This window comes from Arachis stenosperma, chromosome 8 (genome assembly GCF_014773155.1).
Source record: "Arachis stenosperma cultivar V10309 chromosome 8, arast.V10309.gnm1.PFL2, whole genome shotgun sequence".
NCBI classification, from domain to species: Eukaryota; Viridiplantae; Streptophyta; class Magnoliopsida; order Fabales; family Fabaceae; genus Arachis; species Arachis stenosperma.
The window spans coordinates 54,013,871-54,033,653 of record NC_080384.1 but is presented as its reverse complement, the minus strand read 5'-3'; the positions used below and the strand labels follow the sequence as shown (position 1 = coordinate 54,033,653).

The 19,783-nt window shown below is 26.6% G+C and overlaps 1 protein-coding gene across 1 annotated transcript; it reads left to right on the top strand.

Annotated features, from left to right (window-relative positions):
- The first annotated feature begins 2,215 nt into the window (after positions 1 to 2,215).
- LOC130946463 (transcription factor MYB86-like) lies at positions 2,216 to 4,256 on the top strand. Its single transcript, XM_057875220.1, has 3 exons — positions 2,216 to 2,475; positions 2,752 to 2,881; positions 3,250 to 4,256. The coding sequence occupies exons 1-3, from the start codon at positions 2,343 to 2,345 to the stop codon at positions 3,893 to 3,895; spliced, it is 909 nt and encodes a 302-aa protein (XP_057731203.1). The 5' UTR covers positions 2,216 to 2,342; the 3' UTR covers positions 3,896 to 4,256.
- The last annotated feature ends 15,527 nt before the right edge of the window (positions 4,257 to 19,783 follow it).

Genomic DNA, 19,783 nt, shown 5'->3' with positions numbered 1-19,783 from the left:
TTTTGTAAGTAAAAAAAGATTAACGATAAAAAATTTTTTACTCCGTACCTTAGAAACCAAAATTATACTTAATCCTATTTTTTACATTAATTTAGTTGGCACAATCATAACAAAATAATTTTAGGAGAATGTGTAAAATGTAATGAATTAACTAATAACAAATATCTTAATTAACCATAAGATCTATAATACAATTGTAGTTGTTTAAGGATAAGTTTAAATATAGTCATGTCTTAGGTTTGATATTTAGAAGAGAATATGTACTATTAAACTGTATTTAAAAGAAGAATTGAAATTAAGAGATTACAATTTAATTGTATTATATTTGATATAAAATAAATTAAATTAAATTATTTAGTATTATATTTAATTTAAAATAAATATAAAGATTAAAAAATAAATTTAAATTTAAAAAATTAAATAAAAATATTTTTTATAAAAAATATTATTAAAATTTTAGTTTTTATTTTTAAAAATTTAATTTTTTTATATTTCAACTTTCTAAAAGTACTAAAGAGGCTAAAATTTTATGTAAATGCGACCCTAAAAAATTCTAACTCACTGTTGGAGTGGCTGTCGATAATAAATTGTAGTGTATAATAGTGATGTATGGAATAAATTTCATAGTTAGGAAATTTTTGTTGATTCTCTGCGATGCTGATGGATATCCAAAGGTTTATGCTTGTTAACCTAAAAAAATTAACGAGTATCTTTAAGATACTTTTTAAAACACTAATAAATATAAAAAATTAAAATTATTAAATGAGTAAATTAAAATTGATTTTCAAAACATTAATTAATTGTATATAAATCTTTAAAATTTTCTACTTTTCTAGCTTGTAAAAGCCGAATGGAAAATATAAAATGCAGATTTTATGGAAGAACTTTTTAAAATATAAAGATGATTGTTGTAATTTTCCATTTACAGTCAATATTTCTGTGGACCCCACACGTCCTTCTATGTACTCGTGTCGGCTGCTTTATATTTATAGTATTCTTAATGTTAATATATTCAAATAAATAAAATTATAAAATATAAAACCAGAAAGAAAAGAATAATACATGGCACAAGTGACACTTCTTTTTTATTTTTAATTATATATATCTCAAGTTTTATGAAATGAATTAGCCTCACGCTCATGTATATATACATATAAATATTATTAATCTTTTTGAAATGAATTCGTTCAAATTTTTTTTATAATTTAAAAAATAAAATATAATTTTTTATTATTAATTTTATAAATGAGATAAAAAAAATATAAGAAAAAGAACAATAAAAAATTAAATATCATATTTTTTAATTTTTTTAATAATTGAGAGGATCTATTCTTTATTTTTTTTTATACATACAAAAAAAATATCATTATTATTATTATTATTATTATTATTATTATTATTATTATTATTATTATTATGAGACCTTTATCAATAATTATCAACCACAAAAAGAGACTAATGTAAACATGCACAAGATATTTATAATTAATTTACTATATTAGGATAGCAACTCACTTAGCACTAATATTTCATATAAAAGCAATAATAATTAGTAAGAGTAAGTTAGTGGATATAGTACTTTATTTATTAATTAACAATTAACATGACAAGATCCACTTAACCGTATTATATTAGTTAATTAATCAATTAACTCTATTTAATTATCATAATAATTCACGTTTACAAAGCTGTAATATTGTACTAAATAAACTGCTATTTTTTAATTTTATTTTCTTCTAATTTTTATTTTTCTAGAAATAGAGATATCTTAAAAACCAATCCATTCCAATGCAAAAGGCGATTTGCGTAAAACCCACTTTATTGCTTCACCCTTCTCTCTCATGACTTCAATCCTAAGTATGATCTTAAATCAACACAATTAGTTCTTAAAATTATTTTATTTAACTTAATATCTATAATTTTATAAATAATATATTTATAATATATTTTTATTACATATAATATTATTTAATTATTTAAATAATTAATAATTAAGGTATACATAATAAAGTAAACGGTAATTAAATAATACAAAAAAAATTTAAATTATTTTTATTATCTTCTAAATATTTTTATATTAAAAAAATGTTAATTAGAATAACTTAATTAGGGGTAATAATATAATCAATAAATTAACTAATAATTAATATATGATATATATTATTATATATAGAGGGCCAAGAATGAAGCTAGCAATCAACACATATTACATATATATGATATAGTTTTGAGATAGAGAGCTGGGCCTCCAATAATTAATTAGGGAACAAAAAACATTGTCCTTCTCTTCTTTTCTTCTTTTCTTCTTCTTCTCTTTCTCTTAGCTTCATCTTGTTCATAAGATGGGTCGGCATTCTTGTTGTTTAAAGCAAAAACTAAGGAAAGGTTTATGGTCCCCTGAAGAAGATGAGAAGCTCTTCAACTACATTTCTAGGTTTGGTGTTGGTTGCTGGAGTTCAGTTCCCAAACAAGCTGGTATATATATATATATATATATATTTTTTATATTTTTATTTATATATTTTTTTTATTTTTCATTTTTATTCTTAATAATAATTTCTCAACTACTATATCCTTTTTGGAGTAGTTTGAATTGAATCCTCATAATTAAAGAATATATTATTTCGATTTTGATAGTTTATTTAAATTTATTTTCTTGTCCGAAAAAAAGGACAGAATGGGATTAAAAAAGAAAAAAAATTATTATATATGAAATTTGAAGTTTAATTTGAATTATTATGTGTGATGAAGGGCTACAAAGATGTGGAAAGAGTTGTAGACTAAGATGGATAAATTATTTGAGGCCTGATTTGAAGAGAGGCATGTTTTCTCAACAAGAGGAGGATCTTATAATCACTCTCCATGAGGTTCTTGGAAATAGGTATATATATATTTGTGGGTGGAAACTCAGGTGCAGTTAACTTCACGTGAAATTAATACCTGAGAGTTGTTAGATGAAAATTTAGTCAAATCAGTCAAATCATCTAACGGCTCTCAGCTATCAACTTCACGTGAAGTCAACTGCATCTAAGTTTCCACCATATTTGTAACTTTATAATATCATTGTTAATTCTTGAAATAATTCGGACACTATTAGAAAATGGTTAGAATTATTAATTGATTATATTAATTATTCGGTAAAAACTCAAGCACATTTAATTAAATTTATGTGAAATTTATAGTTGAGAGTCGTTAAATAATAATTTAGTAGTTAAAGCTGTTAAATCATTTAACGATTTTTAAATATAGGTGGGCACAAATTGCAGCACAGTTACCAGGAAGAACAGATAATGAGATAAAGAATTTCTGGAATTCATGTCTGAAGAAGAAGCTAATGAAGCAAGGGATTGATCCAACTACACACAAGCCTCTTCATAATCATGAAGAAGACAAAGATAATGATATTAATAATAATAATAATAATAATAATACAACAACACAAGCAGCATGTTCTTCTTCTTCTTCTTCCATGGCAATGTTAGATGGAATTATTGGAGGAGTTTCATCATTATCATCATCATCATTATTATTAGACCCTTTGACATGCTTGGATTTTTCACATCATCATCATGAAAACTATGGATTATTATTCTCTTCAATGCCAAGCCTAGAAATGAATAATAATAATAATGCATTACTCTCATCAACATCATCATGGGATTGTTGTAGTAATGAAGAGGAGAATAACAAGTTGGAATCTTTGTTTCAGTTTCATCATCAACAAGTCAATGCAATCAAATCTGAGCAGGAATTCAATACAAATTATAATAATGTGCAGCAGAATTCAATGCAAGAAGATTTCATCAGCAGCTATAATAATTTAAGGTCACTCTCATCAGAAGATCTATCAGCACCAGCAGCAGGACCAAATTTTGATGTATTCCACCAGATATGATTATTCATCAACTGTAACCTTTTTTTATTATTTTTTTTCGAATGCAAGTTGTTTTCACGTGAAATTAATAATTGAGAACGGTTAGATGACAATTTAATTGAATCTGTCAAATTATCTAACGATTTTCGATTATCAACTTCACATGAAAATAATAGTACGTGGGTTTTTTATTTTTTTTTCTTTAATTTGATTACTTTATCTTTTTTTATTAAATATAATTTTTAATTTTTTTTTTCTTTAAGGTAGAGAGAGCATAGAATTATTAAGTGATAATAAGTTAGCATAGAAAATTTCTTGCCAAACATTTTAAAACTATTATTTGAGATCCTTTTTAATTAATTAATTAAGATTTTTTTTTATTTTCCCCCCTATTTGATGTATCTGTTTTCATCAACAGAAGTATTTGTGTGAAGATTATTATTATTATTATTATTATTATTATTATTATTATTATTATTATTATTATTATTATTATTATTATTAATTAATTAATTAATTAATTAATTAATTAATAGCTAGTTAGTTCTTGTGGAATAATAACATTTCCGTGTGTCCAACTAATTAATTAATATTATTACATAACAGATATATATAGTGCCTATAATATATATATATTTTTTCCTTTGGTAAGATATATATAGAGAGAGGTCAAAGACTGAATTATCAAAAAAGATATTAATATATATTACATATAAAGTGTGGTTTGCTATGTCGTTGTTAGCTGCAATATGATTCAATCATTCTGAACTCAGTGAAGAAAAGTATGTTATATATGGTCAGGAACATGACAATAATATTATTTCAGCAAAAACTATTTTCCCCCCAAAAACATATTAAATTAAATGAATTTAATTTTAGTATATTTTTAATATAAAATATTTTTATACCTGCATTTAATTTAACACTGTATTAATAAAAATAATTATATTTTATATTAATTATGTAAATAATTATTAAAAAATGGATGTAATTCGATGACTGTATAACATGTTTTAATTGGCGCCTCAAAATTAAATATATTGTTAGTTTTTTTTTAATTTTTTTCGGAAAATAAATACTATAGATATATACTTAGAAGCCCCATTCCTTGCAGGAAATAATTGAATCTTGTCAACAATGGTTGGTTTTTTTCGATGATTGATAAAAGTACAACCTGACTCTAAAACACTATTGGTTATAATTAGTATATATTTTTAGGGAAAAACTAAGATTTATTTGAATTCGGATAAGATAACTGTACTGTTGAAAAGAATCTCAATATCTGTTTTGTTACGAATTTCTTGTACTAATAATATATGTGCTGAAAATATACAAGCTAGTCAAATTAAGACAAAATAATAATTTCATTTTTTTACTCTTTACTATTATTATTTTATATTATCATGCATGGGAATAAATAAACAAATTTTTATTGATCATTAATTTTTTTTATGTAATGCTAAATTGGTTAAGTAATTGGGAGCTATATTGTCATATATAAATCTTGTTGATGCATTTATAGTCCTAATTCTTAAAGGCACAATATGAATCTAGAAAGATCTCAATTTAAATTTTTAGAAATACTTTTTCTTTTTAAAAAAAAATCATCGCCATATATGTACATCATACTACTAAAATATTCAATTAGCTAGTTTACTTTAGAAAAATTAATAAAATAGTATTATAACTATTGATTATTAAATATTATGCAAATTAATACAAAAAATTTTATTATTAAATCAGTCATTATATATTTATATAAATATATATAGTATTTAATTTATTTTTAATATGTATTTTATATAAATAATTAATTTGATTGTTAATTTTAAATGTATATATAATATGATTGTAAGTACATTTATCATGTTATATTCAATTATAATCCATGAATTCAATCACATGTGCATAGCTTTCAGCTCTCACAAATTCAACCTTTTCACTCTCTTCTCATACATTTACCTCCACCTTAATATCTTTTAGTTTTTATAAGCTAAAAATTTAAAATTCGATATTTGTTAATTTTTTAAAAAAAGTAAGTTTAAAAATAAATAAAAAAATTTATAGAAAATTTATATAAATCCTAAAATAATAATAATAAAAGAACTGTCATATGAAAAAGTATGTTATAAATATATTTATTTATATACTTTTTTAATTTAAAATCTTTAGATAAATAACTAGATAAAATATGTTTTTGTCTTTAATGTGATTTTTGAAAAAATATTTTTAATATTTAATTTGATCCAGTTTTGTTTTTATCATTTTTAACTTGTGTCAAAATTATTTTTAAATATTTTTAATTTATCTTTAATACTTTTAATAAAATTAATGTCAAAGATAATTTTAATACAATTCCACCAGATTTAAGAGAAAAAAATACTGAAAGATATTTGTCTTAAAATTCAAACAGTAACATATTATTATGATATAAATGAGAAGACCTAATGAATGTGTATATTATATGGTGAAAACTCAGGTGGAGTCGATTTCACGTGAAGTTGATACTTCAGAGCCGTTAGATGAAAATTTAGTCAAATCAGTCAAATCATTTAACGACTTTCAAATATAAAATTCACGTGAAATCGACTGTACTTGAGTTTCTACCATATTATATATTATATTGTACCTGCTTCCAGAATCCACATGCATACGTGTATACACAGAGACACACATATTTAAAATATGAACAATGATAATAAATATTGAAGCGCTGTGGCAAATAAAGTTTGGAATAATAAGAAGACATATATTGATTGATATGATCGTATAAATGCATTATGATCCATGCTGTGGGTTCCATTTAATTTAATTTAATTTAATTTAATTTTTATTTTTATTATTATTATTTTTTTGTGAGACACTCTTCTCTCTAAAAGGTTAAAATTGGTGGTGGCTGCCCCAAAACAGAATGTGCATTATTGGAGAGAGATACATTGCTAATAATCAATAATCTCTAAAAAGGGTAGGACCTTCTCTCTTTCCGGTACATATTAATTTTTAATTTTTTATCATTAAGAAATATCATATATATTATCGTTATATACATCTCTTTTATAAGTCTCACACTTTTAGTATAAAAAGTAGCTTAAACTTTTTTCTTTAATAAATTATTTTAGTCACATAATTTATATTGAGTCAAATAATCTTTTATTTTTCTGTTTGTCTAGTATCCAAAATTTCATCTTGAGTAGTCCAGACCTGACCTGAATTTTAAATTTTAAATTTTGTTTATCACTCGGACAAACTTTTATTGATGAGTCAAAATAATCTCTAAAAATAATAGATGCAAACTAAAATTTTATTAATAAAAATTATTTTGACTTACTTAACTTACAAGAGTAAAAATTATTTATGTATGTAATTATAAGAAATACAGATTTTGTTGAACTCCTAAATTTTAAATTATAAGTTTTCAATTATGAATCTTTAACTCTAAATTCTAAATCATAAATTTTAAATTATTAATATAAAATATAAAAAAATAAAAAATACAATACTTCTTTTTTATTAAAGAGAGTTTAAGATAAATCATATATGTTTCTAAAATAAAAATATATGAGATATCTAAATTTATGTATTATTATCTTTTATGAATTAATAGTTAAAATAATCTTTAAAAACATATTTCAATCTCCATTTTCGTTTTAGAAAATATAAATTAATTAAATTTGTCTTTAAAAGATAACGGATTTGATCATGTTAATCCTTCTGCTATCTTCTTTTATAATAAATTTTTTTATGAGACATTCTATCAAACATCTTATATGAATCATACTTAATCCATCAGACCTTATCTTATAGTAAAAATGAAAATTGAGATATTTTTTAAAGACGAATTTGATTAATTTATTTTTTAAAGACAAAAATAGATATCAAAATATCTTTCATGAACCATTTTGACAATTAACTCTATCTTTTTATCTTCAATTTTCTGGCAGCACAGCCTGCCCCAACGCACTACATAGCATGCATGCAGTACTATTGTAATCGTCAGCACTATAATAATAATTGTTATATAGATATTATATATACTGACATAAGACATGTAACTTGCATGGACATATCAATAATAAATAAATAAATAAATAAATAAATAATGTGTTATGTGTGTGTAGGAGATGAACTAAACCCCCCAAAAAAGCAATGGCATGCAGTAAAAAAATGAAACTACTTTTTACTGAACTTCACCAATTTAATCATTCTAAATGTAAGGTTCTTAGTTGCTAAGTAAACTAAGGCTGTAAAACTTTATATAAATGATGTATATTTACTGAAAATATGAAACTAACTATACATAAAAGTTAGCTAGCTTCTTTAAGAGTGTGTTTTGAATATTTAAAAATTGTGATGGATTTTATTTGAATTCAATTGAATTATAAATTAATTGTGTGTTTCGAGTTAAATTAAAAAAATTCAAACCATACACACCTAAAAGAATACCACAAGAAGAACCGAAGGATGAGATGGAACAAAGAAGCACTGATTTTTCTCTTCTCTGAATTAGCGACGGTTTTTTAAATCATCGCAAAATTGAATTATAAGTTACTCTTCTTAAAGTTATTGCCAAAATTACTGTAGCTGGATTTGTTTATCAGAGACATAAAGATATAAAATTATATTTAACAGATAAAATATAAACAGAAATATTGTGTCCAAAAATAATAAATTAGAGTATTTTGTATATACAAAAATATTAACAAAATACACAACTTATTTTTTATCTTTTCATTTATTATTTTTATCAAATTTTTATAATTATATTTTTTATCATTATATTTTTTTTAAAATTTTTTTATAATTTGTTCTAATTTATTATTAAACAAAATATAAAAACACTAAATTTTATATTTCTGTCTTTTATTTGTGTCTTATTTTCAATATCATGTCTTATTCACAAAATTAAACACAACTTATTAAATCAATCAATAAGTAGTAGCGGTTAACAAAACTGTGGCTATAATAATAGTCTTTTTAATTATTTACATCCAAGATCCATTCAATTTCATATAAATAATCCTATATATTAGAAATTGAAAAATTTTCAAATTGAAAGTGATAGAATTTTATTATATTTCAAAATCAATTTATTAAAAAAAAACCCAAATAAGCCAAATGATATTTTTTTTTGAAGGTGCATTATTATTTTATGGCAGATTAATTTGCTCATCAATCATCATAATTACTTCCATTTTAAAAGTCATATTACATAAAACCTTTCGCAATAATTTCCAAAAGAGAGCAATAATGCTAATCAATATAATTTTCAAGGAGATAAGAAAATATAAACCAACATGATGACATCATCTACATGCACCTCTATGCTAACTACTATAGTACTATCTAAGCTACATGCATGGAGAAGCCATAGTACTCTCATAATTCATAAATATGAAATAAAGTTGCTCTAATTTTGCACGCAAGGGAATCCCAAAGTTTTAATGGTCCCATATATATAGAAATATATGCTCATGTTTGGTGTAGGTTTTGGAAGTTTGATACAATTTTACATTTTTTTCCCTTTAAAAATATCCAAAAAGGGAGTTTACTTGTTCCTTCAATTAATTTATTTAAACCGCTATAAATATATACAAAAGAAAACTATATATTAACTCCATAAATTGTGAAATTATTTAAATACATGATTTTTAAAAAAAAAATGCAACCACTACTTGATCCTTCGTCGGAATATTAATTAACGAAAATATTTGATAATAAAAAATAATTAATAAAAAATAGTCAAAATTTATTTTATTTAATATTTATTAATTATTATTAAAATTAATAAATATTAAATAAGATAAATTTAGATTTTTTTTCTCTAACAATACCGTTAATTAATAACTACACATGACATATTATAATGAGAAGTACATCAAGAAATCATATTATTAGAAAATTTTCATAGCATAGGACCACTCAAATATGGTCCTGCAAGACCAAAAAGTCACTACTCATTAATATACATCAATTATATTATTCCTAATAGAAAAAGCTGTCCACTGAGGATATGTATGTGTTTCAATAGAATTCTTCTAAATTAAATTTTTTCAGCTTAAACCGGATATATAATTCATTAGTTAAAATTAGAAGTAGGGCAATGTAACATATATATACATAAATATTCAATGATATATAGTCCTAGCTAATTATGCACAATAGTAACACTAGATATGGCATGCATCTATATATAGTTTTAGGCCTGGACCAAACTAATGTTAGAGCTTAGAAAAACTAACCCTCAAATATATACAAGTGATTCACTTATTTTGAAAATAGGTTTCAAAATATTTAATTTATTTTTGAGTTGTGCTTGTAAAAATAGTCCTAGTTAAGAATGGTTTTGGTAAGTTTTTAAAATAGTAAATTTGAATTAAAAAAAATGTTGAGACTTTAAATTAAATATCATAAAATCAACTATTCGGAAAAAATTATGTTAATTAATACGTACAATGAAACACATATATAAATATATCTTTGACATATTATTTTATACAAGGACTTCGGTCTTTTTTACACTTCAAAATGCAAAGTGTGTATAGGCCTTTTTTTTTAGTTTAACTTATGCTAAATTCTCTTATTTATAATAAAAATTAATTTTAAATATTTTGATAATAAAAACTCTAATATAATATCACATATTAACAAATTCTTTAAGGATACTTGTTATTAAAATATTTTATTTGATCAATTATTTTTGTAAATGTTAAATTTTATTGATCTAATTATGGAACAACATGATATTTTCTTCATTATTAACATGTCATATTAAATTTTTAAAAAAGAGAAATGAGAAATTAATAAAAAAATAAACATAAATTAATTGAAAGATTTATTTGTAATTTTTAATATTTATTAATTATAGTATTCTTAACCAAAGGAAAAAAAAATCTTAATCAATGACAACTTATTACTATGTTTAAAGTGATCATTTAAATTTACGGCTTTTATCATTTCATTCTTTTAAATTCAATATATTGATATTTGAGATTTAATTTTGAACATCATATTAGTCTCTAAACATTTTTTAATACTGAGTCAATAAACAAAGTGTTTAACTAATTTTAACTTGCCACATTAGATGTAAGACTAAATGGCGTCGCTTCATTTTGACGCTTAAAATAAATCAAAAAAAGAAGACGAAGAAGAATTTATATAATGTATAATTTGTTTTATTTTTTTTTTCATTTTTCAAAACGATCTTGGTTTTATATTGTTTAAGTAACAAAACAAAACAACATTATTTAATTTTGTGATTAGCGTAATAAGTTATAACTAATTCAACATTTTATTCGCTGAATTAATATCACAAAAGATCTAAAAAATAATATAATGTCTAGAACTGAATATCAGAAATCAGCCTAATAAATTTTAAATACGAAAGAAACGATAAAAATCGTAAATATCAGATACCACGGTGAATTTATTCCTTTCAACGGTATAAATGACCTTGAAGTTATCTTAATTAGAATTTATTTTATCTTCTTTATGGTGTGTTATTATGACCTACGAATCAATACGGTCGGCGACACATGCATGCATTGTTTTCTGAAGCTTGAAATGGAGCCACTTAATGACAAGAAAAATTAAAGAAGAATTCTTAAGCCACATACAGCTAGCTAGCAATGTATGTCCACGCACTATACATTGAAATTAAAATTACATCAAAGTCTTCCTTAAATTATTTGGATCAGTACAACACCTCCTTAGTTAGGCTTTTCCAAGAGCTACTATTAGAGTTATAATCATGATTTCTTTTTATTAGTTTAAAAGTTTTGAAAAAAATATTTCAGGATATAGTATATATTAAGAATTTGTTTAGAAATTATTTAACATAAAAAAATATTTTTTTAAGAAAAAAATTTATTTTTATTCAAAATTTAATTATATGATTTAGAATGATTATAATATATTAATAAAATAAAATTTAAATTTGAAGAGTATGAGATTAAATTTAAAAATCAGACTCCTTTTAATTTGATTTACAAATAAATGAAAAATAAAAATTTTAATTTTAAAAAAATTTAAATAATTTATTTTTAGTTGTTTTAAAGTAAGAAAAAAAATCAATTATTGAATGAATTTAGCATAAAATATATGTATAATTATGTTACTATCGCTACAACAATATAAGTTACAGATGACTAGTAACAGTCATTTTGACGGTTTCTAAAACCGCCGCTAAATTGATAAATTGTGACAATTATCGCGACGGTTTCAAGTGGTCAAACAAAATCACACGTTTTAGATGAAATTACAAATAAATTAATAAACTATTTCAACCATATCATAGTACTTCTTAATTAATTCAATTGAATAATCACAATAAACAACAGTCATAAACAGTGCCATTATATTTGCTACTGTAGGTAGTGTGTCTAATCGACTAAAATTAAATGATTGGACTATATTTTAATTTCTAAGATATTATTATAGACAAGAAACAAAGATGCTTAAGACAGCTATGATAACATGCATGTTCACACTTCAAAGCATATTATTATTATTATTATTCTCTAATTATCACAAAGGTTCTGCCGCCAAAACCTTTATATATATAGTAGTGTATAGTCATTAGTCAAAATCATTAATAATTGGATTTGTAAGCAAGATTAGAGGCAAGAACACATTGGTATTATGTTAAAAGAAGATTCAAGGAAATATCATGATGATGATTATTAAACCACTACTACTAAACCCTTAATTATGGAGAAATGTGGAATATTCTTAGCTTCTTCCTACTTTTTATTATTATGTTGTGTGGAAACTGAATTAAATCATAACTCTACCTAGCATATATGTAGGAAGATAATCATACTCCATGAATGTTGCTTATAATAAGTATCATCTATCATCAATGCCGACGTACCACCATTTTTTTAATCCTTATTCAAATCTCTTATTACCATTAGAAAATTAATTTTAATTAATTAATATTAGTTAATTTTTTGTAAATTTATTTTTTAAGGTTTGTTTTTTGGAGAACTGAGAACCTAGGATTAGAATTTAAAATTTAAAATTTAGAATTTAGAATAAAAAATAATTTTAAAAATTTAGCTGATTGTTAATTAATTTTCTAGTTGAATTCATTAAAATATATATAAACAAATATTGTTGTCTCTTTAATTAGGGTAAAACACCTAATTAAACTAAGTACCAACCTATATTATACAAAAATCTCAAAACCAATAACATTATGTCTTCATCTATATTTTTATATAAATTGAATTGATTGAATTCGATTTATATATTCCAATACTAGATCAAATCAAAATGATTCAAATTAGTAAAGTTTCATGGAAATCAATGTTATTAATAGATTTGTTTACCTAGGAATTAAATTTGGGATGTATTAAAGCAATAGTAAATCGAAAGTTGATTCGATTTATTAGATATGCTATATCAATAGTAAATTAAATCTACTTAATTCGATTTACTACTTTTTTTTTACCAAAAATAGGGAGACTCGAACCCGCGACCTCTAAGTAAGTATTGGAAAACTATTTCATTTGAGTTATAACTCATTGGCGATTCGATTTACTACTTCGTATATGGCTTTCTCTTAATTTTTTTTGGTTCCTACACAATTTAAATACTATTTAACTAAATTCAAAGCTACAAAGAAAAAAAAAAGAAGAGAAATTTACTTATCACATTAACAAACATGCATTGGGTATAACAAGCACCACTTTGATTCATCATCATAAAAAGCAAAAGTATGGGATTGAAAACGTAAAACGTGAGGAGAAAAGAGTAAGGAAAGATATGAATAATCAACCATATAATATATAATATAATATATAGTTTACACCAAAAGAAAGAGTTGAAGTTGAATATGTAATACAAGAGGTTTCTTGGTCAACTAAAAGTGCATAGCCGACAAAAGTGATATTGGAATACTTTTGCCGAAATAGTCTTTGAAATTGAAATTTTAAGTTTCTGACTAATGTATGTATGATTACAAAGGAACACTAAAAGGACATTGTCTGTTTGATTGTCTCATACTTTAAATAATAATGAAATCAACTGAGAAAAAAAATTAATAATGATCATGATAATGTTGTAATAAATTATAATATCTTTAAAAAAATATCACTATAGAAACTAGTGTTATTAGATAGAAAAATCCAAGATTATTTGATATATAGTTATATAGATACTTGAAATTCATAATAAATATTTATTATGATTTTAATTAAAGTTGTTCTTTTTTCCTTGGATATAGTGGTCAAATCCTTTTCAAAGAGATTCCTCTATGATGTCCAGAGGTGAAATTAAAAAAGCAAGGCTTCTTTAGTTGGAACTTTGCAGCCTCAAAGTTAAAATCTGATGGCACTGCCAATAGTGAAAAAGCTAAGGTAAGAAAATAAAATTTGGGTAGAAATTTATATATGCATTCTCTTTTGTCGGAAAAAATTAGCATATCAAATACTGTGCGTCTCATTGGAACTTCTACTTTATTGGTTATGCTCATGTTGGAAGAAAAATACTTGAGAAGAAATAATAATAATAATAATAATAATAATAATAATAATAATAATAATAATAATAATAATAATAATAATATGACAAAAAAATGATGAATCAAATCTTAAACCAAACTAAATTAATATTATTTTTTATAAAAAATGACTACAATATCGTTATTATAAAAAATGATTAAAATATTCCTATTATATATATATATATATATATATATATATTTATTGAAAACTTTAAATCTTAACCTTATAACGACGGAGAAGTAAAAGACTAGAATTTAGGATTTTCAAAATTAATATTATATATATAATAAGAGTATTTTAATTATTTTCTATAATAAGGATATTGTAGTAATTTTTATAAAAAAATATTATTAATCTAGATTAATTCAAGATTTGATTCACTATTTTTCGGTCAAATTAATTTGTCTAATCTAATTTTAACAAAAATAATACGGTTTAATTAATTATATATATTAAATTTTAATTATTAAAAAACATCTTTAAAAAGAGACGTTTTAGACGTCTTTATCTGCGTGACTCCCTAATAATAAAAACGCACGGTGATTGACCTTAAATCCTTGAGAAATAATTTTTGAACAAATTTTTATATACAATGTTAGTTAATATTCACTTCATTAACTTTAGATTGTAATATGATTCTCATTTTAACACCTTAATTAGTTCTTTTCCTTTTTTGTTCTTCATACTTATATTAATTTATTAAAGGACTAATATATGATCAATATTTCATAATTTTGGATGTGCAAATAATACAAATAAAATTTAAAAACCTTTTAATTTGCTTCTAGAAGCAATGTAGATGGAACCCTACAAAGGGATATATATGATGGGAATGAAAGGCAATGTCAAAAAGAACTATTCTAATTGTCATTGGGAATGATGGATCTTTAGGCCAAAGACCTAAAATAATATAATTGCTACAACAAGGTCTTTAGACATTTGATGATATAGATTGCAATGAAATTAAAAAAAAAAAGAAAGAAAGAAAGAAAAGAAAACACATTTATCATATAGTCCCTAGAATCATTGCAAAATATCTCTATAACGATTGTGTTTGACATTTTGTGACTCTTTAACATGGTGAAAATATTGAATGAAGGCTACTTTTACCGAATGAAAAATGGCTTTTTTCGTTCAAAAGTGTGAAACTCCCAATAAGGAAAAAAAGGCATATATTCCATCAATTCTTTCCTCTCTGAAGTGCGACGGATTAATTCTTAGTCTGTTGGGTTGGGGGATATCGTGGAAAACCAAGAAAAAAAAAGCTCTACTCTAAATTTCTAATGAATAACATAAGAATTAAAAAAATTCAATGTAAAAAAGTATTATGATAAAGATATTTATTACATTATGAACCAAGTGAATTAATTTCTCCCTCTGTTACAAAATTATGTGATACAAAATTATGTGAATGAAATACACATTTTTCTTTAAAAAAAATGGAGTAACAAAATGGTATTTATAACATTATAAAAAAAAAGGGGCAAACTTATCCATAACTAAGAAAAATGCACATTTAGTTAATCATTATTTAATCCTTATGTTTGAGTTAATGATATTATTTAAAAAAAGCTAATTAACAATGTCTTAATAAGAAAATAAAAGTTCCACACAAAGATGATAACATTATTCATAATGAAATAAAATATTTTTAATATATTAATTTTACTATTGGAGTTGTAATTTTAATGTTTTAGAATTCAATTTAATAGAGCAGTCCCTCTAAATAAAAATCCACCAAATAAAAAATTAGACCCCTGAAAGATAAAGGACTTTAATATTTCTATTTCTTCTGTTTTTATCATTTTGGGGGGTCAAAAACTTGAAAGTACATAAAGCATTTCTTAATTTGAAAGTCTTAATAATGTCTTCTCATAAAAGATAAGGTACCTGTTGACATCCTTAGAAAATGTGTTTTTCATTGATTGCGCTTTCTTATTAACATAATTCATCACGAAACTATTCTAATAACAATTTAGTGAGTTGACAAGAGTGCCTATCTAGTTTCAACAAACTCTTCTTAATGATTTCTTGTTTTACAAAGTCAAATGGAAGTTGAATGTTATAGAGGGTACATGTTTCATGTTTGAATTACCAACGAAATTCAAGTTATTAATAATTAAATATTTTTATGATCCATCATGATAAAATCTAATTTAATATCAAGGTGTATTATATCAATTGAAAAACGATTTGAATAAGGACATGACTTTGTTCACACAATATGAACAAAAATATAACATGTGAAATAATGAATTTAATTTTAATGCACTAATGTATAAAAACTCTTTTACGTTAATAGTCCATAAAAAATAATTTCTTAAAATAATTATTTATAGCGTAACATTTCATATGTAAGATAATTTTGGTATCCTTTCTGTTACGGTGGGTAACCGGAGATTGATGGGCTGGATGGAATTGGTTGGCCCAAATGTGTGAAGGAGGAGGATTCCGAATGGATCTGCAACTCGGGAGGCTCCGTCCGACTTGTTTGTGCGAGGAGATGGGGGTGGTACCTGCAAAGACACTCTGATGCCTAAGTTAGCAAGAGTGTGAGCAGGTCTAGAGAGTATTGGACTTAGAGATACCTGAGGGGTGTCAGTGTATTTATAGCGGTGAACCAATAACCACCGTTGGAGTAGTGCCATATTTTTAGGGTGTTAACCGTCCCATTATCTTAGGGAGGTTAAGATATGGCTCGTGGAAGTGGTTAGAGAGATTCTAGGGGCAGTTACTCATTTGAATGAGTGTTTATCCGCCAGCTAATCTCGTGCCCGACTTCTTTAGAACAGGTCGTGGTGAGTACCGACTTCATAGGATGAAGATTGGTACTGGTGAGGCCCAACCCTCTGGATTAGGTCTTTTGCTTGATCCTGGGCCTTTATTATTGGGCCAGGGTATGAACAGTGCCCCTACTCGAGCCCAATTTTTTCAAGATTTGGGTTCGAGTATTCTTCTCGGGGTCGTAGCCGACTTGTTGGAGGATCGACGTGATTTTCTGAAACCGACGTGACTTTCCGTGTCCTTTTGGTTCTGACAGTTACGTCTAATCAAGCGTCGTGTCCGTTAGGGATGTGCGTAGGTCTTGGTAACAGTGCATTCTCATTAATGACTGCCCCGCTTTTACCATTATGCCCCTTAGCATGTTTATAAATACTTTCTCTCTCTTTCATTTTTTCGTTTCTGCAATTTTTCAAATTTCTTCTTTCTTCGTTCGTGCTGCTTTCTTGTGTTTCAGAGACTTCTGCTTCTTCCAACCTTCATTTTTGGATAAAGGTTAGGTTTTCTTCTTTCGTAACATGCTTTGTGTTTGCATGCTTTTATTTTGTAGACAGATAGGTTGGTTTGTATATTTTGGTTCCGTATCTCCTCCCTTTAGAGACCGTGTTTTTTATTTTCCTTTTCTTTTTCTTTTGTAGGTTTTTGTCACCCTTTATAAGAAAAAGAAATGGCTTCCGTAGATGTTCTTTCTCAATGGGTTGATGTCACGGTCCTAGGGGAGAAACCCTTGGTTGATGCTGAGTTTATTACCCATCTTCGTACTCACCACAGAATTTGCACTTCTGAGGAGGACGAGCCAAAGTATGAGTTGGTAGTCCTGGGTCCAGAAGACCGGGTTTGTTTTGGGAGGGCCAATGAGGCGGCCCATCATTTTTTCTTTATGTATGAATGTATGATCACCCGTTTGGGTGTTTTTCTTCCTTTTTTGAATTTTGAGATGTCTGTTTTGCACCACTGTCGAGTTGCCCCTACCCAGCTTCACCCCAATTCTTGGGGTTTTCTGAAAATTTACCAATTTATAAGCCACGCTTTGGACTTTCCGACTTCTTTGAGGATTTTCTTTTATCTTTTCCACATGACTAAGCCCTTCAGTGGGCTAAATAACAAGCAACAATGGGTGTCTTTCCGAGCCATACAAGGTCGGAGAATTTTCACCCTTTTTGACGAATCATTCCACGACTTCAAAAATTATTTTTTCAAAGTGCAAGCTGTAGAGGGTCACCACCCCTTTTTCTTGGATGAGAATTCTTCCCCTCGCTTTTCCCTCTATTGGTTGGAGGCCTCCCCTTGTGAGAAGTACGGTCTGGACGACCTGGATGAGGTGGAGGCGGCCATTGTGGGGTTTTTCCGAGAAGTGTGGGGGAGAGCCCCATACTTGGATACTAGGAAATTCCTCCAGGGATCGCCGACTTTTGTTCGGTCGCAACTAGGTAGCTTATATATATGTATATATATATATATTCCTTACTTCCGACTTATATCTGCCGTTTTTGAGGCAATGACGACTTGTTGTTTTTGCTATTTGTTTCTTTTGCAGATATGGCAAGGAAGAATGCTCAAGAATCTTACCAGAGAGTTCAGGAGGCTAAAGCAAAGTCCCGGGCCAGGGCTGGTGGCACCAGGGCAATCATCTCTCCTCCTCCTCCTCCTCCTCCTCAGAATGTGGGGACTGCCTCTCAGCCCATTGTGATTTCTTCTTCAGCTTTATCTCGGCCGCTCCCCTCCGCCCGACTTCTTTCTGAGCTAGAGAAGAAGAAGCGCAAAACTTTAGAGTCTGGCTCTTCTTTCGATGGTGGGGTTAAGGCGGATGCTCTTGCATTCGTCCGAAAGAACATCTATCCTCATATAAGTATGGATGATGTTTCTGTTCGAAACCACCTCACCACTCTGGCTGAGGAGATTTTTAGGGCGGCAGGTGTTTGTGGCAAGCTTTTGGATATTTTTGAGAAGACTCCTCTCAGCTCTTTGGGGTTAACCTCGAAGGTTGAGGAGCTGGAGGGGAGGCTTCTTTCTTATCAGGAGCATGAGAGGGAGTTGAAGGAGGAGGTCGCCAAGCTGAGGGCGGAGAGAGATAGCCTTCGGGAGAAGGAGAGTAAGTTGCGAGCCCAATGCAACATGGAGGCGAGTTTGAGGAAGACAGCACAGGAGAGTTATCAGAGTTTATTTCAAGATCTTGTGTCTGTGAAGAAGGATTTGCTGAACTCTCGAAATGCGTATGCCGAGTTGGAGGACTCTGTCGCTGATAGTGCCGAGGAGGTTTGGAGGATTTTCAAGGAGCAGGTCGGAGTTATTGCTCCTGACTTGGATCTTTCTCCTTTAGATCCAGACAAGGTCGTCATTGATGGTGCTATTGTGGATCCTCCTGCCCTCGTAATCGTTTCCGAGTCAGAATTGAAGACTCGGGGGCAGAGGATTATTGAGTCCCCTCCTCGTTCCAAGGACACTTCGAGTTCTTCTGTTGTTCCTCCGACTTCCTCTTCATCTCCCGTGGTTGCCTCTCTTCCTGATCCTGGTGGCGCTCTTCCTGACTCTGGTGGTGGTGATCCGTCTACTCCTCTGCAGAAATAACTTTTTTATGGCTATATGGGGGCTCGGCCTGTGAGTCCCCCCTTTTTTAAACTCT

Coding starts and splice junctions, on each gene's coding strand:
- LOC130946463 (XM_057875220.1), top strand. CDS start 2,343: ATGGGTCGGCATTCTTGTTGTTTAAAGCAAAAACTAAGGAAAGGTTTA. Junction 2,476..2,751: donor TTCAGTTCCCAAACAAGCTG/GTATATATATAT, acceptor TGTGTGATGAAG/GGCTACAAAGATGTGGAAAG. Junction 2,882..3,249: donor CATGAGGTTCTTGGAAATAG/GTATATATATAT, acceptor TTTTAAATATAG/GTGGGCACAAATTGCAGCAC.